The 27,744-nt window shown below is 47.2% G+C and overlaps 1 protein-coding gene and 1 pseudogene across 1 annotated transcript in view; one reads left to right on the forward strand and one right to left on the reverse strand.

Moving 5' to 3' along the window:
• Positions 1 to 475: 475 nt before the first annotated feature.
• The window catches only part of Gpr107 (G protein-coupled receptor 107), a 62,234-nt gene continuing 34,965 nt past the window's right edge, over positions 476 to 27,744 (forward strand). The window contains exons 1-9 of the mRNA XM_057754888.1: positions 476 to 615; positions 14,869 to 14,991; positions 15,571 to 15,621; positions 16,248 to 16,330; positions 18,916 to 19,055; positions 21,869 to 21,894; positions 23,679 to 23,735; positions 23,855 to 23,959; positions 24,326 to 24,459. Coding sequence (XP_057610871.1) covers positions 493 to 615; positions 14,869 to 14,991; positions 15,571 to 15,621; positions 16,248 to 16,330; positions 18,916 to 19,055; positions 21,869 to 21,894; positions 23,679 to 23,735; positions 23,855 to 23,959; positions 24,326 to 24,459 — 842 coding nt within the window. The 5' untranslated portion in view covers positions 476 to 492. The remainder of the gene's footprint in view (positions 616 to 14,868; positions 14,992 to 15,570; positions 15,622 to 16,247; positions 16,331 to 18,915; positions 19,056 to 21,868; positions 21,895 to 23,678; positions 23,736 to 23,854; positions 23,960 to 24,325; positions 24,460 to 27,744) is intronic.
• LOC130864779 (cAMP-dependent protein kinase inhibitor gamma-like) lies at positions 3,399 to 3,874 on the reverse strand (annotated as a pseudogene).

Here is a 27,744-nt window from a genome sequence, read left to right on the forward strand (position 1 = left end):
ATATACACTCAATAAATCCTGTTACTGTAACTATTTCGCCTGTGGTTTGTGGTAAAGGGCTTAGGATAATAATAAATCAAGCGGTCTAAGACAAGCCAGCAATTTCTAAGTTATTTACCACCGACGACAGACCAGTCCACAGCCAGGGAGTGTGTGGCAGCCACTGCGGGTTCCAGCCTTTGGTCCAGGTCCCCAAGCCCGGCAAGGCAGAAAGGAGGCCCGGGTTGGTCTTGCCCCGCCATGGTTGTCATGGCAAACGCTTCAGGGTCCTCAGAGGGGCTTCACCGGAAGTCTGCACTGAGAAGTCAACTGAAAAGTCCCGAGATGGCCCGCTGAAATCCCTGCGTGACCAAAGAGCTGTATTTTGAAGTAAAATGATCTTAAGGACCTCAGAGGTGGTGGCCGCACCCCCTTCCTGGAGCACTTCCGGGGTGTCGCACTTTGACCCGGAAGTGGGTGGGAGAGGAAGTAGCTGGTGATGCTGGAACAAACATGGCAGTCCCGGTGCCCGTCAGCTGCTCGGGCCCCTACTGTCTGCGACTGCTATCACTGCTGGCGTTCCTGGAGCTGATGGTCGACCCAGGCTTGGGCCGCGTCCACCATCTGGCGCTCAAAGTAAGGCCTGGCGGACTGGGGACAGGGACAGGGGGTGGAGACCGGGGCGCGACAGCTGCTCCAGGATGAACCAACTTCGGCCCTGCGGGTTCTCTAAGTTTGGTTCCCAAGCTAGGGGTCTGCGCGGCCCTATCGCGACGGACTACGCGGTGCGGGTGCCTCGGGTAGTCTGGTCCCTGCAGCTTTGAGGTCTTGGGGAAGGGGCCTAGTGACTGTCTAAAGCCCCAAGGACCAGGGAGGCCGCTCCTGCGATCCCCGCTGCCTTCCTTACGCCGGTGGTAACCTCCTTTCCCTGCTTACCCTTACACACAACTTTAATCCCAATTTCTCTTGTCCGCGATCTCCGCCCTTCCGTGCGCCTGTACCTGGCGCTTTGAAGGTGTGTGGAATCTCTTTCCCTGCTTGCTTTAGGGTGCTCGATTGACTGACCAAGGCGAGGATCCCTAAGAGAAATTCAAATCTCGCCGGAAATATATGCCTTGATTTCAAAAAGAAAGAAAGAGAGAAGAAAGGAAGGAAGAACAACCCTCACGATCCAAACTCAACATTTAAAGTGCTTCTAAAAGTGGGTCTTTTTCTTTCTGTCTCTAAGGCCATTTTCTAAGGGATAGATCTGGAATGAACACTAGGAACCGCTATGGTAACCCACAGTTTAAAGTTCTCTAAGGCTTACACAGGGTTGTCAGCAGGTTAGCATATTTGGGGAACAGAAGATGACATCATTATGACTCAAAACCTTGTACGTTTTCCTAATAGTGTTCCAAGAAGTATGTGGACCTGGACACAGCTGTCTTGTAAAACACCTTGCATTAGTCGTGAAGCATCAGTCTTGTGAACATAGAGTTTGAAGAACACAGAGTCTGGATTTGAAACCTGGCCAGATCCATACAGGCGTACTTGCAATGCTGGCTTTTGTTTGTAGATACAAATGGTCTGGAGTAAGGTGACTCTTAACCACAGGTCAGTCTGGCTCCTTTTGAAGATCCCACAGAGAGATATAGGAGTTCTGCCCAGAGAAGTGCTTGTCCTTTCTTTCAGCCACACCGCTTTCTTTGCCTTCCCATGGCCTCGTGGTTCTGGTACATCTTATCAGTAGTTCCCAACCAGAGCTAAGAACTCCTAACTTCTAAGTTCTCCCATTTCAAAGTTTACAGATTGTTTTTACTGCATAATCAATGGAGCTGAGATCGTAAAGCTTAGGAATTAGAAAGAAAACTTGCAACAGAACACACTAGGACCATGTCTCCTGGTTCCCTGTCCAACATTTCCAGTATTAAAATGCCAGTTGCCTGGTATCATCAGGTAAACACTGGCAGCATTTATATCGGCCAGCCTTAGTGGCCATTATATACCAACCTGATATCCCGCCTTAGTGGTAGAAGCAAACCTAGAGTGGTTCTGCAGTTGATTTCTCTCTTGTGCTAACTTAGTGTAGTGCTGTGATTGTGCCAAGTGACTTGATGGTTCTCTTTTGTAACATCTTCCCTAAACTTATTCCATAGTTGGTGCTAGAATCTTTTCTTTTTTTTAATATTTATTTTTTTATTAGGTATACAACATTCTGTCTGTGTGTATGCCTGCAGGCCAGAAGAGAGCACCAGACCCCATTACAGATGGTTGTGAGCCACCATGTGGTTGCTGGGAATTGAACTCAGGACCTCTGGAAGAGCAGGCAATGCTCTTAACCTCTGAGCCATCTCTCCATCCCTAGAATCTTTTCTTAGTCTTAATTTATTGTCTAAGTAGATGGCATTTGCCCAGAGAAGGCCTATCTAAAAGGCTCAAGATGGTCTTGCTCTGCTTGAGGTTGGGAAGTATGGACTTGATCAGGTTAGAAACCCAGACTGGAAGAACTTGATCACCAAATCTGGAATATCAATTGATTCTTTAAAAGATTCGTTTTCTTTCTCTTTATGTGTGTCTGTGTGTATGTGCATGTGCGAGCAGGAGTAGTAGGCAGTTGTAAGCTGCCCCACATAGGTGCAAGGAATCACACTTGGGTCCCCTGCAAGGGCCATACATTCTCTTAACTGCTGAGCCATTTCTGTGGCATTGATGCTTATAAAACTTTTTAGCACCAACAATTTTGAATGCAGCAGAGTAGGTACAGTTGTGTTAAGAACTCCCATGTACCTGCCCACTTGCGCAGATGTCACTTCTCTCTTCTCAACTGTTTATAGTTTCCTAAAGTAGAAAAGAATCTCTTCATTTTTAATTTGCTCTCGATATTTTCCATCTCTCATTTGTTTTCTTGGTCTTCTCACAGCCCTTGTCTTTTGACCTTTCTGTATATTCCTTACTCTTCTTTTTTCTTGAGACAGGGTTTCTTTGCATAGCCCTGGCTGTCCTGGAATTTGCTCTATAGACCAGGCTGGCCTTGAACTCACAGACCCAACCTCCTGCCTCTGCACACCTTTAATCCCAGCACTAGGGAGGCAGAGGCAGACAGATCTCTGTGAGTTCTAGACCAGCCTGGTCTACAGAGCTAGTTCCAGGACAGACTCCAAAGCCACAGAGAAATTCTGTCTCGAAAAACAAAACAAAACAAAAAAACCAGCTTTTAAAATAAACCAAAACCAGATAAAGTGATTGTCAGCTCCCCTTTCTCTCCTGAAAAAGTTATGTTCTAAAAAAAAATGAAAAAGAGACTTTAAAAGACTAAGATTTTTTTGACCTAGGCAACTGGCTAGAGGGATGATTGATGCGGGGACAGTCCCTGTCCGTGTGGAGGCTGCTCACCTGAGGGCAGGACCTGGCTCAACCCCTCTAGCTGACAGTTATAACTAACAGCCTGCGGTGATGGTGTACCTGGATACCATGGGGAGGCGGAAGGAGAGTGGAGCCTGTGGGTGTGGGAGAGGTCTGTGGGAACCCACTTTGGGTTCCCAGGACTGTGGGTGTGCTGGAATACTGGCCACAGAGGCCTCCAGGAGGCTCTCAGTCAGCCTGGCTGGCTTGGGATATGGGCTCAGAGAAGACACTGCTGGGTTGTGCCAAGGAGGGAACTTCCTAGCCTGTAGGACCAAGGCCAGACTATTGAGGTGTTGAAATCACTGCTCTCAGGCTGTCTGCTGACTTCCTTATCTGGGGTACTTCCCGATGCCTGTCCTTCTGCCCTCTTGGGTGCCAGCTTGCCCATGTCTCCAGCTAGCTTCTGCACACTCCTGGTCTGAGTCACCCTGGATATCAGGGACTGCATCCTGATGGCCTGTCGGTCACCCGAGATGAAGTCCAAGTAGGAGGACTCAGCCTCCATCATGCCTGTCGTATTGATCCTCAGGCCTAGTTTAATATCTTTTTTTCTGCTTGCATCTCTTCAGATTTTTCACTCTTGATTAATCATTGTGGAAGTCTGCTGCCACATCTCTTTTGTTCCATGCCCAGTCAGCGACACTTCTACTTTGTGTTTTCATAGATTGTCCTTTGCCAGGTACTCCATGAAAAATGGAGTCACACAGCAGGGCTGCTTTTGTCCCTGGCTTCTTAGACTTTTTAGACTCATCCATGTTGTGCCATGGCTCAGTTTATCTTCTGTGTATTCATACTGTGTGTGTATGTGTGCCCTGAGATGTTTGTGTAGAAGTCAGAGGGCAGATTTGGGTGTCCTTGCCTCCCATCTTGTATGAAGCAGGGATTTATTTACTATTGTATGTGTCAGCTTAGTTTGCAAGTTTCTGGGGATTCTCCTGTCTCCGCCTCTTATAGACCCAAGCATGAGTGCTACCACACACCTGCCTTTAGGTGGGTCCATGGGGTCTGGGTTAAGGTCCTTGTGCTTATATGGCAAGCATTTTTATCCACTGAGCCATCTCCCAAATCCAATCAGTAATTTGATGTTATTTATTATTACACCACTCCACTCTAGGCCTGTACAGCTGGCGTTTGTTTTTCTCCCTCCATCTTCCCAGTGCTGGATTACAGGCGTGTGCCCCATGCCCATCTCTGTACGAAGAACAGTCCTGCCACCGTCATTCACATGCAAGTCTGTGACACTGCCTGTCCTTGTTTCTCTGGGTGACACCCAGGACTGGAGTGGAATTGCCAGGCTATCCTATAGGGTAGGGTTGGGTTTAATTTTTAAGAAAGTACCACACTACCTGTGTGTGGTGGCACACACCTTTAATCCCAGCACTCAGGAGGCAGAGGCAGGCAGATCTCTGTGAGTTCGGGGTCGACCTGGTCTACAGAGTGGGTTCCCAGACAGCCAGGACTGTTATAGAGAAACCCTGTTTCAGAAAACAAAAAACAAAAAACAAAAAAAAAGGAAGAAGAAAAAAATGAAGCTCCACACTCAACTTTCCAAGGTAGCTAGCTTATTTTACATCCTGCCAGCAACGAATGAGGGTTCCCCTTTCTCCACAGTTGGCAGCATTTGTCATTGTCATTCTTTATTTAGAGCAAACCAAAAGTATCCTGTTACCCATCTGTAAATACTCAGTGCATCCCTGGAAAGTGTGAGGCGCCCTAAAAAAAAAAAAAAAAAAAAAAACCCAGATGCCATTAGAACAGAAATCCTTAAGAACAAATCAAATCAGGTCCACATTTTCTCTGTTTTTAGAAGCTTCAGACTTTGACTCCTTTCCACTGTGACTGTATACTCAGTGAACCGAAACTCTAAATATTAATCTTCTGGGGGCAGGGTCTCTGTTGCCAGTAGACAGTGACCAGTATGTGATGCACAGTATTGTTCTTTTCTAATGGTGCATAAGGGTGCTTTTGCTTAGTTTTTGAATCTGATCATTGTTTTGATCAGAGGTGGCAGATTCAGCTGTTGTGAGAAGTCAGGTAGGTCCTGGTAGAGATCTGACTGCTGGAGGGCCAGTGGAGTGTCCACTGAAGGATGCTTGCTCTTCCAGCTGTATTAATGTGCCCTGGGAGAGTCTAGGTCTCCCTTCTTTTTTACCTTTCCCCACCTCCTCAGGTCAGGGTTTCCTTATATAGCCCAATTTGGGCTCAGACTCACCATTCTCTTGCCTCAGCCTCCTGAGTGCTGGGATTATGGACCATCTTGCCTATATAGTCAGTCAGTCTGTCTGTCTGTCTCTCTCTCTTTCTCTCTCAAAAGAGACACTAGAGGGTTGGAGAGATGGTTCAGCAGTTAAAAATACTGCCTGCTCTTCCAGAGGACCTGGGTTTGATTCTTAGCTTCCATATGGCAACTCACAAATGTTTGTAACTCTAGTTCCAGGGTATCCAATGCCCTTTTCTAACCTCTAGGGGTACCAGCCATGCGTGTGGTGTATAAGCAACATACATGCACGCAAAATATCCATACACATAATTTTTACCCCTGAAACAAGGTTCTCTGTGTAGTCCTGGCTGTCCTGGAACTTGCTCTGTAAATCAGACTGGCCTTGAACTCAGAGATCTCCCTGCCTGGGCCTCCCAAATGCTAGGGTTAAAGGCTCAGTAGAATTAGAATTCTTTCTCTCTGTCTCAGACAGGGTTTTTTTTTTTTTTTTTTTTTTGGTTTTTCGAGACAGGGTTTCTCTGTAGCTTTGGTGCCTGTCCCGAAACTAGCTCTTGTAGACCAGGCTGGCCTCGAACTCCCAGAGATCACCTGCCTCTGCCTCCCGAGTGCTGGGATTAAAGGCGTGCGCCACCACCGCCTGGCTCAGACAGGGTTTCTTTGTGTGGCCTTGGCTGCAGAGTTCTCCTGGAACTCACTCTGTAGATCAGGCTGGTTTCGAACTCACAGAGATCCGCCTGCCTCTGCCTCCTGTGTGCTGGGATTAAAGGTGTGTGCCACTGCTGCCCAACAAAAATTAGAATTTTTAGGCTGGGCGGTGGTGGCGCACGCCTTTAATCCCAGCACTTGGGAGGCAGAGGCAGGCGGATCTCTGTGAGTTCGAGACCAGCCTGGTCTACAAGAGATAGTTCCAGGACAGGCTCCAAAACCACAGAGAAACCCTGTCTCAAAAAAAACAAAAAAAAAAAAAAAAAATTAGAATTTTTAATGTGAAATTAGCTTGCAATGAATTCAGTGATAAAATAGTGCCTGGGGTTGTAGTTTAACAGTGGAACACTTGTCTAGCATGCATACAATCCTAAATTTTGTCCCCAGCATTCCAAAAATCAAAACAAACCAGGAGCTGGAGGAGGTGTGGCTCAGTAGTGCCACGTGTACTAAGCATAGGGAAGGCTCTGGTTGCACTCATCATGGAAACAAAGAAAGCAGTGTGCTGCCTGCATACCTTATCTACACAGATATGCTAGTACAATCTGACAGTACCAGCCAGTGAGCTGTTGTTTAAGGAATCAGCTGGCTAAGTGACCATCAGCTAGCTCAAACAGGCATCACTTTATTATTTTCTAAAGTTTAAAGAACTACATGGAGCATTACTCCACCTGCTTTTTTATTAATGTGTATATATGATGTGTGTGTCCTCGAGTATGGGTACCGTGGCTTATGTGTAGAGGTTAAACAGGAATCTTGAGTGTTAGTCTTTGCCTGCCACAGGACCCTTTCACAAGACAGAGTCTCTTGCTCTTCACTGTGTACGCCAGCTCCGCTGGCCCATGGGTTTCTGAGCTTCTTTGTCCCTTGCCTTGTGTGAGATGTATTACAGGTGTGTACTACTGTGTGTGTGTTCTGTGTGTTCAGCTCTGGTTCTCACGCTTGTGTGGCAAGTACTTTATCCACAGAGCCATCTCCTCATACCTGGCTGTTGTTGCTATTTTATATTGGTTGTGATCTATCAGTGTCTATGTATGTGTGTAAATACATATATTTGGGGGGTGGGGTTCAAGACAGTGTTTCTCAGTGAAGCTCTGGCTGTCCTGGAAGTAGCTCTGTAGACCAGGCTGGCCTCAAACTCATAGATCCGCCTGCCTCTGACATGTGACAGGTCGGGACAGTCAGCAGTGTAAGCAGAGGTGTCTGAATAGGAGTGTGCCGTACAGAGGTGGTATCACAGAGCAGTAGGTGTTAGGGGGTACTGGTCCTACATAGTCTTAGCACAGTGACTATGGTGTGCCTACCTCATACTTACACAGAAATGTAGTCTACAAAGATTAATGTTTTGGGATGAAATATCCATGAGTATTCTACAACCTTGGATTCAAGGATTGTCTAAATTTAATTAATTTGTGTGTGTGCATATGTGCATGCAGATGTGCATGCCTGAATGCAGGTGTAAAGCCAGGCTAGGGATGGTGTTGAATGTCTTCCTCTATTACTATCACCTATTCCTTTGATGCTGTGATGGAGAACCTCCTTCAGCAAATGGCCTTTAAGAGGCTAGACCAGGTTGAGGCACGACTTTGGGTACCAAAAAGCCTTGGTCCTGCCCCGCTCAGTCTCTTCTTCCCGTGAGCCACAGCTGGATGTCAGACCCCATTCCTATTTCCTTTATGTGATCCATGAGTTCCCTTTTAATAAAGAAAAACTTTAAAATACTCTATTTGGAGTTAACGTGGGATTATTTGACTCGCTTTCCCCCATTTGACACATTCAGCATCAATGCAGGGTCTCTCTCTGAGCTTGGTTTTGTGTCTTCTAGGCTGGAGATCATCAGCCCTAGCAATCCTGCCTCCATTTCCTCAGAGCTGGGGTACGGGGTATTGAGGATCTGTAGCTTGTTATGTGGGGGAGGAGATCTGGACTTAAGTCCTTTGATTGTAGGGTAAGTGTTCTTCACTGCTGAAGCAACTCTCTTCAGCCCAAAGAAGAATTAAAGAAAAAAAAAAAGGTGTTTAAGAAAATACTACCAGGAGGGCTAGGGAAGAGGCTCAGATGGTAATGTGCTTGGCTTCTAAGCCTGAAGACCTGAATTCAGTCCCATGTAAACCTGCCAGACATGGTGGGGAAGCAGAGACAGGAGGACCCCAGGGACTCTGTAGTCTCATCTGTGAGTTTCTGGCAGTGAGAGTCCTTATCTCGAAGAAGGTAGAGGTGTTGATGAGGATGAAGTTGGAGGTTGTCCTCTGGCCTTGCTGCTTACAACTCCCCCACTCCACACACAGTGTGTTAAATAGCTACTAGCAGTAAATATTGGCAGGTTTTCTTCTTCATAATTGAAAAACAAAAATGAAAAACGTACATATGACAATATGTAGTACACAGTTAAAAGAATTTAAAAGACTGGAAGAGAGGCATGCAGCCTAAGTTCAAAGGTAAGTGAATCCGTCGACCAGTGAGATGGCTCAGCAGGTTCTGTAGGGAGTCTTTCTCTTTCCCACCAATCAGTTCCCCAATAATGACACTGAGACTTATTAGTTATGAAAGTGCGGCCTTAGCTTATGCTTATCCCACTATCTAAGTTAAATTAGCCTGCTTTTTATTTTCATTTATTTATTTATTTATTTTTGGATTTTCGAGACAGGGTTTCTCCATAGCTTTTGGTTCCTGTCCTGGAACTAGCTCTTGTAGACCAGGCTGGCCTCGAACTCCCAGAGATCCGCCTGCCTCTGCCTCCCGAGTGCTGGGATTAAAGGCGTGCGCCACCACCGCCCGGCTAGCCTGCTTTTTATTAATCTACATTTTACCATGTGGCTTTTTACATTTTGTGCTGTATGTCCGACTCCCCGCGTCTCCAATGCATCTCCTGCACCCCTTGAATCTCTCCTCCTACTTCCTCTCTTTGCCCAGAAGTCCCACCTATACCTCCTGCCTAGCTATTGGCCTTTCGGCTTTTTATTCCACCGATGATAGCAATGTATCCTCACACAGTGTACAAATATCTCAAAACAAGGTACCACACTTGCCACACAAGCCCAACCACCTGACTTCAGTTCCCAGAGCCCTTGTAAAGGTGAAAGGAGCAAACCCACTCCACAGAGTTGTCTTCCACACCACACACTACTAATAAAACAGCAGTGATGGTGATGGCAAAAAGATAACTTTCCACAATATATAAAGGACTTTCAGTCTGGAGAGATGTTCAGGGGATAAGAGCACTTGCTGCTTTGGACAGACTGGAATTCCGTTTCCAGTATGCATGAGGGATGGTTCACAACTCCAATTCCAGGACTTTGACATTTTCTTCTGCCTCCAAGGGTACCCTCATGCACATCCATGTTTACAGGTACACAGACAGACACAGTAAATAATAAAAATAACCCTTAAAAACTACAAGAAAAATCTAATAGGAATAGGCATAAGAGAGATAAACAAAGATACTTTATAACAGAGAAGCGGCTAGCTAACAGACAAGGGGTACAGACAGACAGACATTCAGAAAATAGAAACTGAATCACCAGCAGCTTTATTTTCCCTGAATGGGAACCGTGAGGCCCAGCATCTTCTGGGATGATGAGGATGTGAGGAACCATGGCCCTCCTGGTGTTGGGAAGCAGTTGCAGTTTCTGGCCAGATTCCTACAGCCTAGAAGTCAGTACACATAGCAGGGGTGAGAAGAGGCACAGGTGCACGCCAGACAGTGTGGTAGCCACAGAGCCTGAGAAATGGCTGCACACTCATGAGTGTATGTTGGAGACATGTGATCTTGTGTAGGCAGAGGGACTACGAGCAACAATATGAAAATGTATCCACACAGAGTCCACAAAGAAGACATTGTTGTTGAAAATGAAAAGTGCAGATCCATATAAACTTTATTGATCCAGCTTTTAAAACTGATGCTCATCGAGACCAGCCTGGTCTACAGAGCTAGTTCCAGGACAGGCTCCAAAGCCACAGAGAAACCCTGTCTCGAAAAACCAAAAAAAAAACAAAAACAAAATAAAACTGATGCTCAGTGATATTTATGGGTCTGCATATGGGTCCTTCCTTCTTTTCTTTCTTCCAACCAACCTTCTGGGTTTTGCCAGTTTGCCCAGGCTGGCCTGTAACTTGCCATCCTCTAACATGGCTGGACAAGTAGCTGCAATTATATGCAAGTATCACCAAGTCTTGCCAGTGACTGAGGTTTCCGTTCTTGTTTTGAGACAGGTTCTTAGGTGTCACAGGCTGGCTCCAGACTTGTTAAATAGCTGAGAATGGCCTTAACTTGTGGTCCTTTTGCCTCTATCTCCCCAGAGCTGTGGTTTTAGGTGTGTACCATGGTTGGTGTATGCAGTAGGGGTTCAAAACCAGGGCCTTGTGCGCGTAAGCCTTCTAACAACACTCATAGCTCCAGGGACCTTTTTTTCTTTCTGGAAAAGGGGTCACATTCTGTAGCCCAGGTGACTTGGCATTATTCTAGTTAAGTCTGGCCTTGAGCTCATGGCAGTCCTCCTGCATCAAGTTTTCAGAGGAAACTTGAAGGAAGGAGCCACTGTGACTATGGTGATCTAAGGTAAAAACTGAAAGAGGACCTAGCCACTTGATGACTGAGGAGAGGGTGGCGGAATGAGAGCAGAGGACTGGTTCATCACTAACACTCCTTCCCTTCCTTCTCCCTCACTGAGATCTGAGACAGCTGGAATGTGGGCATCTGCTGGACCTGTGGAACTTGTTACTCCTAACTGAGTCAGCCTGCGTGGACTGAGTGTTCTGTTGCCCACATTCTTTCCAGCACAGCCCGTGCTCAGACGGCCCCTGTCAGCCCGGTAGTAAAATGGTGACATCTCATTTAAGTCGACTGTTGGTGAGGTTCAGGATGTCAGCATGTTTTCTGTTGTCTTTTATTTTCAGGTTTATTTTAGTTTATTTTTCTGAAAGCCTGAATTTTTAGGGCAACTTACTTTTGTAGGAATTCATATCTGTTTGTCTGTCTCTTTCTCTAATACAACCTACATAAGATACATTAAAAAATTTTTTTGAGGCCAGATCTTATCATATAGCTCTATTTAACATGGAACTCACAGTGTAGACTAGGGTGACCTTGAACTCATATAGATCTGTCTGCCTTTGCCTCCCTAGTGCTAGAATTTAAAAATTCTACACAGAGGTAAGGTCTGTGTAGCACAGGCTGACCTTCAGCCTGTCATTCTTTCCCCTCAGCCTCCCTAAAGCTGGCATTACAGTTGTGTGTTGCCACATCCACATCTGACTTTAACTATTTATTATTTTTAATTTTTTGTTCATTTAGTGTGGGAGGTGGGGCACATGTGCACCCGAGCTTGTAGGCTTTGGAGGGCCACTTGTGGGTGTAGGTTATCTTCTTCACCGTGTGGATCCTGAGAATTGAACTTAGGTTGTCAGGCTTAGCAGGAAGGTGACAAGTGCCCTTGCTTACTGAACCATCTTATAGGCCCTTATTTTATTTGTTTGAGACAAGTTCTCTGTGCAGACTTGGCTGACCTAAAACTCAGATTCATCTGTCTCTGCCTTGCCAGTGCTGGGATTAAAGGCATGCGTCTCTATTACACCTGCTTTAAAAGAAAGTATCATCTTAACGAAGTAGATTATTGAAAATAAGAGCAAACATTTCAGCATAACTTTACATAACCTAGAATAATCAGGGACTGCCTTTTCTCTCTGATGCCTGTATCTAGGCTTGGTGTATTGGTGAATACTGGCATTCCCAGTAGTGGATTCAGGAGGGTGAAGAGAAAGGAAGGAGTTCCTGTTCAAGGTCAGTCTGGGCCTCTCAGTGAGACCCGGTTGAAGGCAAAAACAAGCACAAACACAAAGGTACATTAATCAACAGTGTTTCACCTTCAAACTGGGGTCTGCCCATTGTTTGGGTTGTTGGCAGAGAGCCTGTGAGGAGAGCTAGGCAAGACCCACACACTCCTAACACTGACCTTGTTTGGGTATCTGGGAACTTCCTTTCAGGAAGTGCTTACAGTCCAGCCTAGCTTCTCAGTCACACACTCCAGACAACACTCTCCTTCTGAATCGCACCCTCAGTCCAGTATTTCATTCCCCCATGACCTTGACTTTTCACAGCTGAATGATCTGGTTGAATTAACCTATCATGCAGCTTACTGTGATTAAGAGTACACCATACTCTTGTTTTTTTTTTTTTTTTCTTAAAGCCCACATTGGAGAGCTATACTAAGATACCTGTAGGTGAAATTGTGGGTTGTCTGGGCTTTCTTCCTCTAATTGGCTGGACTGTGCCTGTCTATAGGGACAAAGCTGGCTCTTTCAACTCCCGTGGGATGCAGACTAGTTCAAAGCAAAGTAAGACGCACTGCTAGTTTGCTTGTGGAAGTCCTGCGATGAGTAAGAGCCCAGGTGTGGAGCTCCCGCCTGCTCTGGGACGCTGGTTCTGCTCCTGCTGTGATCTAAGCAGGCTTACCTGTCCAGACCTGCTTCTTCATCAGTAGCCTGAGCAGAACAGCACCTGCCTTGTCGAGTTGTAGAGAGGCAGCACGGCATTGCAGAGAGTCCTGCGAGGCCCAGTGCAAAGGAGGTGGCCCCTGGTTGCTGACGGTGTCTCCTCTGGTGCTCATGACCAGCAGGTCAGCTGGGATGCTCCTGTGGGCTTCATACGTTGGAAGAAGAGATTGGACTCCTACAAGTTGTCCTCTTTGTACTGTGACATGTGCATGCATACACAAGAAAATAAACAAAATATAAGAAAAATGTAAAATTTCTGTACATGCTGAAAGCTATATAAATGTACAACTTAATTATTTCTACAATGGAAACACAGTGGAACCAGCAGGAAATAATTAGTGCTTTTATAATTTTCTGAAGCTCTGCGTTCCCTCAAGTGCCCGGAAAGTCCCTTTCTCTGGGGAGCAGTCACCCTCCTGAAGGCCCCTCTCTGAATCCTTGTGTTCCGTGAATGGGCTTGCTTCTCCCTGAGGTGGTGTGAGGAGGTTCTGGGATCTCCCTGCCACTCTGCCAGCTCAGCTGGACACTATCACAGAGGACTGAATATCCTCAATGCCAAATATTGTCAAAGTAGTCTCTTTTCTTTTGCATTTGCAATGGTAGCAGGCATGTGTGTTCTCTGAAGAACAGGGAAGGCAGTCACTGGGGTCACTTTCTGAAGGACTTAATTCCACCCCAGAAGGACAGAAGCTTTCACTCTTCCTGTTTTTTCCTTTGCAGGCCTCACAGTCCTGCAGGTTACTTCTCTGTGGGAGGGTTGGTTTGCCTCAAGCTCCTCTGTCTCACTGGGAAGTGAGAGTGAGCAGACATGCTTTAAATGCTTAGCTGAACTCTGGCACTAAGGGAAACTCCCAGAGGACCAAAAAAGGGAAGAGGGAATTGAAACCAGCGGATAATAGAAGGGGGTTTAAGGAAGAGGGAGCCAGTGCCATTCTGAGATGTTTCAGGAGTCTGGAGAGAGAGCTTGGATTAGATCGTTGCCAAGGGCTTGTGTTCCAGCCGTCAGATCCAGTTGGGAGGGGCCAGAGTCAGCCAGGAAATAAAACCCTCCTGGTGGCAAGTGTTCCAGTGCATTGTCTCCGGGCCGTGTGGATGTGGCGTATATTGATTTCCTCAGAGGGTCCCCTTTGACAGCCTCTGATACCTGGGAACCTCAGCTGTAGGGGAGGATCCCATAAACAGCCTCCGATGTCTGGGTAATTCTAGCTCTAAGGTAAAGAGCCAGCTGTTACAGACGGTCCATGTAGTTCCCAGTAATGTTACATGCTATGAAGAACCCCAGGCACTGGGTGTTAGAGGGCTTTGCCGATATCTGTCCTGGTCCCGGAATGTGTGCTCCTGCTTGAGACGGGGACATGAGGCAGGCAGGGCTGGGCATATCCTTGTGAGCTATGGTTTCAGAGGGCACAGGATTTCCCCATGCCCAGTAGAGTCTGTCCCCACTTAACTCACTCCGGAGAGTCCTTCTGCATTGGCTCCTGTCCTGAAGGCCCGCATACTCTGTATCCAGTCTGAGCTGTGCGTTAGGGAAGTCAGGAAGGAGCTGAGCTCAGCAGTGCATTTGTGTGTTTCAGGAGAATGTTTTTCTTTTATAAATTAAAAAAATTTTTTTTCAAGTAGGGTCTCCTCTATGCCTAACTGGCCAGGAACTCTGTGTAGACTAGGCTGGCTTTGAATTCACAGAGAACCTCTTGCCTCTTGAGTACTTGGATTAAAGGTGTGTACCACATGAGGTGACCTCCTTGATCACGTTTTCAGTGCTTCCCAGATGCCACTGCTCTGTCAGGAAGAATGCAGGGGGTTAAACCATGGTTCATCTGACTGTGGAATTCACTTGTCAAGTTGACCCTGACCAATTTGCCCCCAGAGCCCATACAAATGTGCTGAACTGAATGAGTCCATGATTGCCTTCTGCAAAGTTTGCCATCTGTGGGATTTCTGAAGTCTTTTCCAGCTTTTGAAGGCTAACTGTGATAGCTGTGGCTATCCCTGTACCTGTGGGAACTTTGACTGTCGTGAAACCGGATACCACAGCTTTACCAGCATGAACAGACTGACTGATCAGAAATCTCCAATCTCTCTAGGATGACGTGAGGCATAAAGTCCATCTGAACACCTTTGGCTTCTTCAAGGACGGGTACATGGTGGTCAACGTCAGCAGTCTGTCTGTGAACGAGCCTAAGGGAGCCGTGGGCACAAGCGGTGAGGCAAGTGTCTCTCCTAGAGCAGGGGTTACTCTGTCAGCCTCCTCCCTCCTTCCTAACTGGAGAAAATTCTTCATGGTTGTACCAAAGTCTACATAGGAGTCAGCTTGACTTTTCTCTTTCTGTGGTCAGGGAGATGCTGGGGGTGGAACCTAGGGCCTTTCCCGTGCTAGGCAAATGCTCTTGTCCTTCCACACCCCAGCCCTAAAAATCTTTTTTTTAATTTTATTTGCTTATGTATTTTATGTATGAGTAGCTTTGTCTACATGTACACTTGGACACCTCAAAAGGGAATTGTACCCTATTACAGCTGGCTGTGAGCCCTCACGTTGTTGCTGGGAGCTGACTCAGGACCTGTGGGAGAGCTCACTGAGCCTCCTCTCCAGCCCTGCGACTCTTGAGTAAATGTGTGACTAGTGACTTCACGTGAGCAGCTATTTCCATCTTTCAAAAGTGCACTAAGGAAAACGAGAAGCCAGGCCTCAGGGTCCATGCTTTCTGTGTGTATTTTTCTTGTTCTTTGAGTTAGAAGGGCATGGACAGTGTGAGGGACTTAGTCGTTTCTCTTTTCATTGCCCTCAGATCGGATTCAGTCTAGATCGGACCAAGAACGACGGCTTTTCTTCTTACCTGGTAAGTTGCTTATAAAAAAATTGTGTATATTGATATTTTGCTTGCATGCATGTCTATGCACCACATACTTGCCTGGTGCCCTCAGAAGTCAGGAGAGTTAGATACCCTGGAACTGAGCAACAGGTAATTGTGATTGTTTGGGTGCTGAGAATCAAACCCAGCACCTCTGTAAGAGCAGTAAGTACTCTTAACAACTGAATCATCTTTCTGGCCCTCTGTCTCTCTTGAGGGGACAGTAGTGATTGACGGGGTTTCATTCTGTAGCTCAGGGTGGCCTCAAACTTGGAGCAGTCCTCCTGCCTCAGTCTCCCAAGACTGGGATCACAAGCATGAGTAACCACAGTTTGTATCCCAGACTAGCCTGGAACCCACTATATAACTGAAGCCAGACTTGAATTCCTGGTACCTCTGTCTCAGTCTCATAGGTGCTAGTATGATTGCAGGTGCCTGGTCAGTTTTAGGTCACAGTCTGACTGGTCCTTACTGGAGTCAGCCCACAGTGCCTGTTCTGGAGGTGGTAGCGGCTGTAGCTTCCAGGCTTCACTGTTGGAGAAGCGTGAGTCTCTCATCTGCCTTGTTCTTGCCACAGCAGGTGCAATGATACATGCTTGTTCTTCCCTTGGCAGGACGAAGATGCCAGTTACTGTATTTTAAAAAAGCAGTTTATGTCATCTGTCACCCTTCTCATCTTAAACATCTCCGGAAGCGTGTAAGTAATCCTAAGTCCTCTCTGCTCGCCCTTAGTACAGTGAGGGCGCTGGTGCAGCCAGCATCCCCACGATATCTGCCACATGCTCGTCTTCCACTGAGTGCTGAGATGAGTTACATGTTAAGAGACACAGGACCACCTGGGAGGGAGGCAGACGAAGTACAATTCAAATGATCCCCCTGCACCCCAACACACACACCATGGCAGGGAAGGCATGACAGTTTAGGTCAGACTTAGGCAGGTAGCCTTCTGGTGAATCATCTTTTCCAGATGAATGAGAGTAGGAAGGGTGTCCATGTGTGCAAGAGAGGGAGTGGCCTGTGGAATAAGAGAGGGAGTGGCCTGTGGAATATGAGAGGGAGTGGCCTGTGGAATAAGAGAGGGAGTGGCCTGTGGAGTAAGAGAGGGAGTGGCCTGTGGAATAAGAGAGGGAGTGGCCTGTGGAATAAGAGAGGGAGTGGCCTGTGGAATAAGAGAGGGAGTGGCCTGTGGAATAGCGTGTGATCAGCGCTGCATCAGCACCAGGTCTGCTGTCGGGAGCACAGTAGAGGATGCAAGTAAGAAACTGGACAGGATCCAGGCAGCGGCTTCTGCCACTCAGGGTCTGTGTGACTCCAGGGCTCAGGGTCCTTTCCTACCTCACAGTAGTGAGTCTCTTTTGTGAGATTGTTCTTGTGGCAGAGCATGGGAGAAGGATTTTGTGTTTTTAAGTTAGGTACATTTCTATCTGACTACAGCCTGGGTTTCATGTTTGTGTGTGGGGTTGGGCAGCAGAAGCTGATGTTGGGTATCTTCCTCAACCACTCCCCCCAACCCTCCCTCGTGAGACAGGCTATCACTACATAGGCCAGGCTGGCCTTGAACTCAGAGATTGACTTGTCTTTGCCTCCTGAGCACTGGGATTAAAGATGGGAAAGCCTGTAATTAATTTGCTAATCCTAGCACTTGGGAGGCAGAAGCTGGTGAATCTCTGTGAGTTCAAAGACAGCCTGGTCTATGGAGTGAGTTTCAGTACAGCCAGGGCTAAGGCTACACAGAGAAACCCTGTCTCAAAAAACAAAAGAAAGAAAGAGAAAGAAAGAAAGAAAGAAAGAAAGAAAGAAAGAAAGAAAGAAAGAAAGAAAGAAAGGTGTACCCCACCGTGCTCAGCTGTTTTACCATATCTTCTTTATGGAGAGTCCTTCACTGCCTGAGTTCTTGCCGATTTACCTAGACTAGCCGGCCGGCAAACTCCAGGCACCCTCCTGTGGCCACCTTACCCCCTGGGGTTGCAGGCTCTCATCACATGCCCCACTTTTACACATGCCCTCTGGGGATCAAATTCAGGTCCCATAATTTGGAGGCAAGTACTTTGCCACCAAGCACCTCTATGGTCCAACCACCCCAACTCGTAACTTTTTGCTCACTTTTTTACATTTTTGTTTTGGCTGGGCACGTGTGTATGTCATGCCATGCACGTGGGGTCAGAGAGCAGTTTGTGGAAGTCAGGTCTCTTCTTCCTGCTGTGTAGGCTTCAGGGTTTGGATTCAGGTTCAGGCTTTTCCCAGTGAGCTAGCTCTCTGGCCCTGTGTATAATTTCCGAGGGAGCCTTCATAGGCTTTAAGCTAAGAATCTGTGTCCAGATTGTTTCAGATCTAGCCGATAGCAGCCCAGAGTGGCCAAGTTAGAGATGAACAATGTCAGAGGTAGAAAAGACCAGTGAGGAGACATCTTTAAAAAGAAGGCACTTGCCACAGAGCTCCTCTGGGCCTCACAGCAGACATCCTCCTGCTCACCTCTGCTATCATCTGTCAGGAAGGCAGCAGTTTCCTAGGTTACCATGTGTTTGGCATCTTGAGAGAAAGACCTGACTGAGCCTGGCAGAAGGAATGAGAGCAGGGATGGACCCACCCACCTGAAGTTCCTAGGTGGCAGGAGGCTCAGGAAAGGGCAGGTCAGTGGCAACTTGCTCACATCAGGGGCTCAGGCCTTTGATCTCTGCTCTCCCATCCTGGGTGCTCACTCCCCAGGCAGTGTCATGGGTGTGGTTTTCAGCACTCACACAGTGGCTCACAACCACTTTTAAGTCCAGCTCTAGGGGATTGGAAGCCCTCCCTCTTCTGGCTTCTGCGGGCTCCTGCATGCACATAGTACACAACCCCCCCTCCCATGCACACAAACACATAATTAATCTTTAAGACAAAAAGAAGGGGAAAGGAAGAAATTTTTTTTAGTCCGGTAATTAATTAATGGTGTCCTCAGCTCCTCACACACATGGCTTCAGTTGACTGTATTATAGAGCCTCTGTCTTCTTCCGTTTCCCTTTTCATCAATCTGAGCACATTAAGAATCGTTAAGGGAGCCCTGTGATGGTGATGGTACACGTCTTTATCCCAGCACTCAAGAGGCAGAGGCGGGCAGATCTCTCTGAGTTTGAGGCCAGCCTGTTCTACAGACTGAGTTCCAGGACAGCCAGGGCTACACAGAGAAACCCTACTTGAAAAACAAACACACAAAAAGATAGAGCTTGAGCTGGCCCCACAGCAACCTTTAGTGAAAGCTGGAGCGCTGATCTCAACTCTCCTTTCTGTCTTCCGTGGATATAGAGTCAAGGTCAGATCCCCACCAGAAGCTGGCATCCAGTTACCAAAGATCGTCTTCAGCAAGGACGAGAAAGTCCAGGGTCAGAGCCAGGAGCCTGTCGTCAGCTCTGTCCCCGAAGTCAGCAAGATGCAGAGAGCCCAAGGTAAACCCGCTTTGTAGAGATCTTGTTTTCATGAACTGCAGCCTGGTCTGTATTGTCTGAGCATTGTGTTCTTGAGGCCACACAGAATTAACTGTAACCAAAGAAGGAAGAGAGAAATGAGCTCTCCTCTGTTCCCACTTAGCACCTTGGGCGTTGTCCCTGGTTAGGCTTGTTTTCTTGGTCTAGAAATTGGTGCCTCACAACTCCTAGTCATGTGTCCAGCCTGTGCATGCTCATTGGTTTTGCTTTATTCCATCCCCCTGTCCTAGTTAATGATTTGTCACTAGCTCGACCTTTTTCCTAAAGTGAAACATTGTCCTTTCCATTCTTCATTCATAGAAATCCTTTTGGGGCGGGGGCTAGAGAGAGGACTCAGCAGCTCACCTCCCAGCACACATATCAGTTGGTTCACAACACCTGTAACCCAGTTCCAAGGGCTTCCACAGGTACTCATATACACTAACAGACAGACAGACAGACAGACACACACACACACACACACACACACAAAGATGTCTTTTTTTTTTTCTTTTGGTTTTTCAAGATAGCATTTCTCTGTGTAGACCAGACTGGCCTTGAACTCACAGAAATCCACCTGCCTCTGCCTCCCAAGTGCTGGGATTAAAGGCGTGCGCCACCACCATACATCTAAGTCAAATCTTTTTAAAAAGAAAAATTATTTTTTGTGTGTAATGCTGTCTTTAGGATAAGTTAGTGGAGCTGGATTCTCTGGCTCAGAGGATACAATAGTCTTTGAGAATATTGATACTTCATTCCAGATCAGGCGGGTGAACAGCGTCTATCAGAATGCAGAAGTACTGGCGGAAGTACCCTGGGATACCGGGTTGTTTTGTTTGTTTGTTTATCTAAAGTGCTGCGTACTGTGCACGTCTGCAGTTCCAGTACTTGGGAGACTGAGGCAGAAAGAGCACTTGCGCCTAGTCTGAGCAAGCCTGTGCAGTGAAGGGAAACCCTTTTGGAGGGAAATGCTAAAATGGAAAGGCAGAGACCATGGTGGATTTTGTTTTTCCTTTTCTGTTGGTTTTGGGAGAGGAGTTTGCATGACCAGGCCTTGAGCTCCTGCTTCCTGGCCTCCACCTGCTGTGCCCTGGGCCTTACTCAATGCTGTTCCTGAGGCAGCACCCCTCTCCAGATGTTGATGTGTTGTGTTAGTCCTGTCCAATGGTTTATATACGTTCTTTCAAGGTCATTTGCCACTTATTTATTTCTTCCAAGATTTGTTGAAAGTTGGTACAAATTAAGAATCATAGAAAGAACTGGAGTGTAGATACAGTTCCACGCCTGTGCTCTGCTTGTGCAGATCCCTTTGCTCACAACGCCCTCTTCCTGTAATAGGGCTGAACTACTGTCGTAGTTGGGGTTCTCCTGCTGTGAGGAGACACCGTGACCACGGCAACTCTTATAGATGAAAACATTGAAATGGGGTGGCTCGCTTACAGTTTCAGAGGTTCAGTCCATTATCATTGTGGTTTGGAGCAGGGCAGCGTGCAGGCGGACATTGCATTGGCTACATCTTGGCTTGCAGGCAACAGGAAGTCAACTGACGAAAGTCCTGAGTGGTACCCTGAGCATAGGAAACTTCAGAACTCACCCTGCAGTGACACACTTCCTCTAACAAGGCCATACACACTCCAACAAAATCACACCTCCTAGTAGTGCCACTCACTGTGAGATTACAGAGACCAGTTACATTTGAACTGCCACAGCAGCCTTCCCCAGAAGGGTTGTCCTAAGGACAGTGAGGCAGATGCCCACTCTGTTCCATGAAAAAAGCTGCTATCGATCTTTTTTTTTTTTGAGACAGGATCTCATAGCACAGGCTAGCCTTGACTTCTGTATGTAGCTTAGGATGACCTTGAATTTCTTCTTTTCTTCCACCCCAGAGTACTATGATTACAGGTGTGCATTACCACACTCATTTTCATACGGTGCTAGGGAACTGGGGCCTCGTGCATGCAGGCAAGCACTTTGCTAACTGAGCTACATCCCCAGCCATAGTTAGCTTTTTGGGATTTTTTTATTTGTTTTAGTTTTTTATTTTCTTTCCTTTTATTATTCTTATTTTTTAAAGATTTATTTACTTATTAGTCTTCTGTCTGCATGTTTGCCTGCACACTAGAAGAGGGCACAAGATCTCATTATAGATGGTTGTGAGCCACTGTGTGGTTGCTGGGAATTGAACTCAGGAACACTGAAAAAGCAGCCAGTGCTCTTAACCTCTGAGCCATCTCTCCAGCCCCTCTGAGCCATCTCTCTAACACCCCTCCTTTATGTAATTATGTCATTTTTCTCCACTAGTAATCTTAACACACTGCTTTTGGGGGGACCCCAAAAAACAACAGCAAGAAAAAGCTGGTGGCGCAGCTCCAGGAAGAGTCTGCTTCTCATGCAGAGGCCGAGTATCATCCCCAGCACACACACAGTCTAGCCACGTAAGATTCTCTCCAAGTCAACTGCACCAATCAGGTGCTTGTTAAACTGCCTCCGAACAAGCTGACTTAGAAAGTATGCAAAGTTGTTCCATGTGGCATCTCTGCCATTCACATTATCTACACAGAGGCTTTCCCTTGGTTCTGTAATCATTGACACAGTAACATTTGCAGTATGCCACTTTGATTTGCTGCTGCTTCTGCCAGTAATTATGTGTGGGGACCCAAAGAGGTGGAGGCCGTGAAATTTGTTTGTTTTGGTGCTGGGATATTAGATTAGTTGGAGCTCTGTCAAATGATACTGTGATGTTTGATGTGTGAGGTGAGTTGGGTAGTGATGGCTTTTAAATTTTGTGCTTCTAGATGGTTCGAAGGCAGTGGATTCAAAGGTAAGCATGGACCTCCCTCCTGCTCTGCTTCTCTGGATGTGTATGTGTGCTTGCATGAATGGGCGTCTGTGCATGTATGTGTGCATGACTTGTGGCTTGCGTTTAGAGAGACAGCATCAACACACTGAAACCATTTTGAACTTAGATGGAATGCTGGATTGCACAACACAGAGGAAGCCCTAGCAGTGGGGGTGCACCCTAAGACAGACCTGGAGTAGCATAGGTGGTACATTCCTTCTTACTCCGTGGCTGGCTGGGTGGCTGACCCCTGACATCCTCCTCTCCTTGTTCTCTTTTTCCTCATTCTTCCTCATTTCTCCTATTTACCCTCTACCTGCCAGCCCCGCCTATCCTTCATCGCTTTATTAGACCATCAGGTGTTTTAGACAGGCATAGTAACATAACTTACTGAGTTAAACAAATACAGGGTAAACAAAAGTCACACACCTGAAAATAATACTCCCCAGCAGTACAGGGTACTGACATCCAGGTCATGGGAAGTTGTCATGAGCCTTTAATCAGATATTTATTGGATATCATGATTCTGAAAACACTGCAGGGTCAGCAGGGTGATGCCCAGGCCCAGAAAGGACCTGCTGTGATAAGACAGGGTTGAGGTGGTCTGGACTAGCCTAGAGCTTTGTAATGTAAAACAAGGTTTGTGTGTGTGTGTGTGTGGGAGGGGGGGAGGGATGGAAGAGTGGAAGGGAAGGGGTGAGAGAGGTGTTACTGCGCAGAAGTGAACCGAAGAGCAGAGAAGGGTTTGCTTTGGAATGTCCTGATTCTTCATTGAAGGTACTGTGTTATTTGCTTGTAGACAGGGTCTCCTGTAGCCCAGGCTGGCTTCACCTTGTTACATAGCCATGGTTGGCCTTGAACTCCTGGTCCTCCTGCCTCTGCCTCCCAAGCCTGGGTGCACATTATCAGGCCTGGCTTTGCTTGCTTGCTTGTTTTCTTCCTTCTAACCTATTGTGAAGGCATGATTGGACAATAAGCTGCTCATATTTACAGTGACAGTTAGATACATTTGACTGCTAGGCAGTGGTGGTGCACACTTTTAATCCCAGCACTTGAGAGGCAGAGGCAGACAGATCTCTGTTAAGTTTGAGGCCAGCCTGGTCTACAGAGTGAGTTCCAAGATAGGATCCAAAGCTACAGAGAAATCCTGTCTTGAAAAGCCAAAAAAGAAAGAAAAAAAAGATACATTTTACATTTGACCTACCAGTCAAGATGGTGGATGTGTTCGCCACCTCAGAGGCTTCTCATGCTCCTTTTTCATCCGGTGCCCAGGAAACAGTCGCTGCAGTAGAGAGCAGCTTTAGGGGCCTTATGGAAATGAGCCACACAGGGTGTATTCTTCCTTTGCCTTTGTTCAGCACAACCATCAGAGTTTTTCCTGCTCCTGTGTGTGTGTAGCTGGTTTCTTTCCATGGCTTGCTGTCAGTCTCTTGACTTGTGCAGATGACAGTGCTCTGGTGTTTCAAGTCTGGAGCAGATTCCAGGTGGGACCTTCTGCTCTGCCCAGGGCAGCAAGCATCCTTGGTCCTGCACAAGCTGTATTATACACATGTAATGCCCATAGAGGCCAAAATAGGGCATCAGATCCTCTGGGATTGGAATTGTAGTCAGTTGTGAGATGCTGTGTTCTGGGAATTGAGCCCAGGACCTTTGCAAAAAATATGCAGTGGTCTTAATCATTGAGCTCTCAACCCCCAACTAGCTTTGATCTTCCTAAGCTTCTTTTCTGTCACTTTTGGCCTGAAGCAGATTCTTGTGTCTTTTAGGCAACAGCAGAGACATCCGTCTCAATTCATAAGAACGATGGGGCGGTTTCATTTCAGGTATGTGTCACCTTGGAGTAAAGTTTACTCCCATTTCTGTGTGCTGAGGTCCCTAACTTATTTTTGAGTCTGGGAGCTGTGACCAAGGCTGTGAGCATCTCTTTATTCTCCACTTCCAGTTCTTTTTTAACATCAGCACTGATGACCAGGAAGGCCTATACAGTCTTTACTTCCACAAGTGCCCAAGCAACAGGCCTACTGAACAGGTGTCATTCAGCCTGAATGTGAGTACCTCATGGGGCATTCACAAGGGTGCTATCAGTGTGAGATATCTGCTTCTCCGGAAGAACAGGGTGGGCTCTGGGGAGGTTTTTTGTTTTGTTTGCTTTGGCCTTGGTGCTGGGCTGAAGCAGGCTTTGTTCCCCCTTGGCCATTGAGGGCATGTAAATGCCACTTTGAGAAAGTGGGGCTTGTCAGCACCCTGCAGTGAGTGGGTGCTCCTGCAGAGGACTCGTGAAGAAGAAAGTGTAGCATAGGGTGGGGTAACAAGCAGCTTGCTTGATACCCACTGGCACACATGCCCTCAAGCTTCAGTGAGGCAGCTATGAGTGTGTGTTGTTTAAGAGGGATCCATCTTCCGCTGGCTGCAGATTGTCATCACTGAGAAGAACCCTGACAGCTTCCTCTCTGCTGGGGAGATTCCTCTCCCCAAACTGTACGTTTCCATGGCCTTGTTCTTCTTCCTTTCTGGGACCATCTGGATTCATATCCTTCGGAAGCGAAGGTAAGTGCTCTGAGGGTGTGGAGAGCTGTGTGTTTCAGGCTGCTGGATTCTGCCCCTGGGGAGATGGCACTGAACAGCCCTGCCATCTTCCAGAGTATCTTCCCCGAGACCTAGAGGCTAGTGGGAGACACTGCCTAGGGCACTGTTGACTGACTCTTAGTGTTTTGTTTAGAAAGCTTATCAATATTACTGTAAACACACAAGCAAACACGATGCACTGGCCTAGTGTTGCCTAGCAGAGACACTAGCCCAGGGAGCTTCACAGGGAGTATGTTGGGTCGTGCCTTTCCAGGCGATCCATCTTGAGAGGAGTGAGTGAGGATGCCACTGCCTAAGTGGAAGCATAAAGCCTCCAGCTATGCAGGTTTCAGCCCAAAGCCTCCCTGGACTTTCTGTTGTCTGCCTGGAGCGTGAGCCCCGGAAAAAACCCTTGAGAGTCTATGTATCATTCACCAGAACCCTTGTCCTAAAACCCTGAGGCTCTGACTTTCTGTTCTCTGTTGTTGAGGGGAGTGGCTACGTAGGTATGGATTCTATGTCTCCCTGCCCAGAAATCTTAGGAAAAAATAGTGTGAAGCATTAAAAGGCCCTTAAACTTAGTGTGTGCAAGTCTGATACACCATGTTACCCAAAACTCACATGGTAATTAGGTGCACAGACCCCTCCTTCCTGGAGCACCAGGGTGGAAGTCTTGAGTGCCTTTTAACAGGCACTCGGAGTCTTGGATGTGGACCTTCTAAAAGGGTCTTGCATATTTGCAAGATGACTTAAATGCTACCTAGCCTAATGATGACTTGAGTTCAATCCCCTGGTTCTGTGTGGTAGAAAAAGAAAACTGACTCCGGCAAGTTGTTCTCTGACCTGTACGTGTTCACTGAGGCTCTCCCCCAGCACACACTTGGCTTGTGGCTTCCTGTCTACCTCTCTTCACTGTGTCTCTTTCTTCATCTACAAAACTGGGGCAGTAATGATTGCCCTTCTTTCTGCGGGTTCTCTTCTGTCCTTAGCTCTGCTCTGTGTCTTTGTCCCATCAGGATGCTATGCAAATGAGGTACCTCTAGACCCCTTACTTGCCTGTGTTTCCTCGTGTTTCGTTTCCCTTTGTTCAGCAGTGGCAATGTCATTGTCTTGGCTCACTTGGATAAAATAGTGGCTATGGTTTTAAATCTGTGGTGAAGTGGGACTGACCTATTTTGTGCCAGTTACACATTTAACTTTGTGTGGATGTGTACACATCAAAAAGATGCAACTTGAACCATCTCCATGTCATAGCCTGTGGATGTCCGTAGGTTGGAAGTTTGTGTTTCACTTAGTCATGTGACCCCCAAGGCTGCCAGGAGTTTTAGGACAGACACTTGTTACCTTCATAGAGCTGGAAAGAACGAGACATCTTTGTCACGTAAGTGTACTGAGGCCCAGAGAGTAGAAGTGAGAGATAGCCCGACTGCACTGGGGCTGGAGGCCAGGGCCGCCTGCTGGTGCCTGCCTCTCCTTTCAGGGTTACCATGCCGTGGACCCGAGTGTGAGCGAGGAGGGCTGGGCTGGCAGAGGCAGGCAACTGATGATTTTCCGTGTTTAGAGGTTGGCGGCTGTCCTAGGCTTGTTGAGGTAGAGCTGTGCCATTTCAGAGATGAAGGTCATCAGGACCGAGTCAGCGGCAGGCCCGGGTTGCCATGGTTTCAGAGCCTTTCATTGACAGGATGTGAGAGTGGCCTTTCACAGTGGGCAGTGTTGCACTCTTGCTAAAGCCCACTGCCATTCAGTAGTGACAGGCTGCTCTGGCCTTGACTTCCTTTTTGACCTTCAAGTAAGAGGTCTCTAGAACAGGAAAGTACCCAGGAAATGAGCCCAGGAGCCCCGTGTGCGTCAGCCTATGGTGTGGTGTGGTCTCATCGCTGTGTGTTTGCTCCTCTCCCAAGTAACCATCCCCCTTACTTCCTGTCCCTCACCCACTTTTCCCCAACCATGGAAAGTAACCCCAGTATGCTGACTATACACTTTGGGACATTTGTAAGGAATGTACCGAAAGTGTTGTCTGCAGAGGCAGCTGTGTAAATTCGGTGTTGCCGTTTCCATCAGCTGTACTGCTGTGTCTGCATCCAGAGTCTCATGGGCTGTCTTGTCATGCACTGCAATCCTTAGAGACAGGGCTGCATCCAGGCTGCCGCTGTCCCTGCTGCCCAGACAGTGCTGGATAACCTGCTCTCCTACTTTCTGAGATCTCCTCGGGACTTGTCCTCTGAGGAACAGTCCCGAGTGGAGACCCACAGGGTTGTGACCTGCTCTGGCTGAGTTGCGTTGTTATTGGATTGCCCACCATGTGGCTGCACCATTTTCCACTTTTGTCAGGGGAGTCTGAGCCCTGTCAGCATCCTCTTACCACAGCTGACCTCTTGATATGTGCCAGTCTGGTGTGTATAACTGCTGGGCCTTACTTCCCGTGTCTCCGAATGTTCTTGCTAGGGACTATCATTGCAGGCCTATATTGTTTGCATATTTTCCTGTTGAATTTTCTTATTGTCTGGCTGCTTTGCATGAACAAAACTCTTATGTGTTCTAGACCGACCCCTTCCCTAGCTCCATATGCGGGTTTTGTCTCTGGTCATTCTGGTCACTCGGCTTGTCAGCAGTGTGTGTTATTGAATGAAGGTTTTGATTGTGATGGAGCCCCACCGTCTAATTATGTCTTTACAGTAGTGCTTCTTGGATCTTTGTTACTCCAGGTCACAGGTGTGTTTCATTCAGGGCTGAGCTATTCTAGAATCCCTCTGGATAAGTGGGCAGTGAACCCAGCTTTACTTTCCTCTGCGTGTAGTTCCAGGTGATTTTCTGCCACCACAATCACATAACAGTGTGCCCTTTCCCATCGAGTTGGATCACTTTCTCTTCCATCAAGCTTCTATGCATGTGTGGATCTTCCTTGTGCATTCTCCTGTCTGCTACACTGGTTTACCCCTCATGGTGGCAAATATACTGTTCCTATTCCATGTGATATTCACCGGTGTGGTGTTGCCAGTGTCTTGATGTGAGAGAGTGTACACATGGCCTAGGCTCTTACTCAAATTTTTGTATACTTTGAGAGTTTTATTTTTCTCCAAAACAGCCAGGAGTTCCTACCTGCAGGGGTGGGGGTAGACACAGGAGGAAGAGTCTAATGCCCAGAGCCCAAGGGTGGCCTGGAGCCTGTGAGGGGAGATGTGGGTAGGGACTTTATCCACTGGGCTGGCAAGTAGGAAAGAAGGGCATGATGATGGCAATTTCTCCTCACCTGTTACCATGGCCACC

The sequence above is a fragment of the Chionomys nivalis genome, chromosome 22 (assembly GCF_950005125.1).
Source record: "Chionomys nivalis chromosome 22, mChiNiv1.1, whole genome shotgun sequence".
In the NCBI taxonomy this organism is placed as follows: domain Eukaryota; kingdom Metazoa; phylum Chordata; class Mammalia; order Rodentia; family Cricetidae; genus Chionomys; species Chionomys nivalis.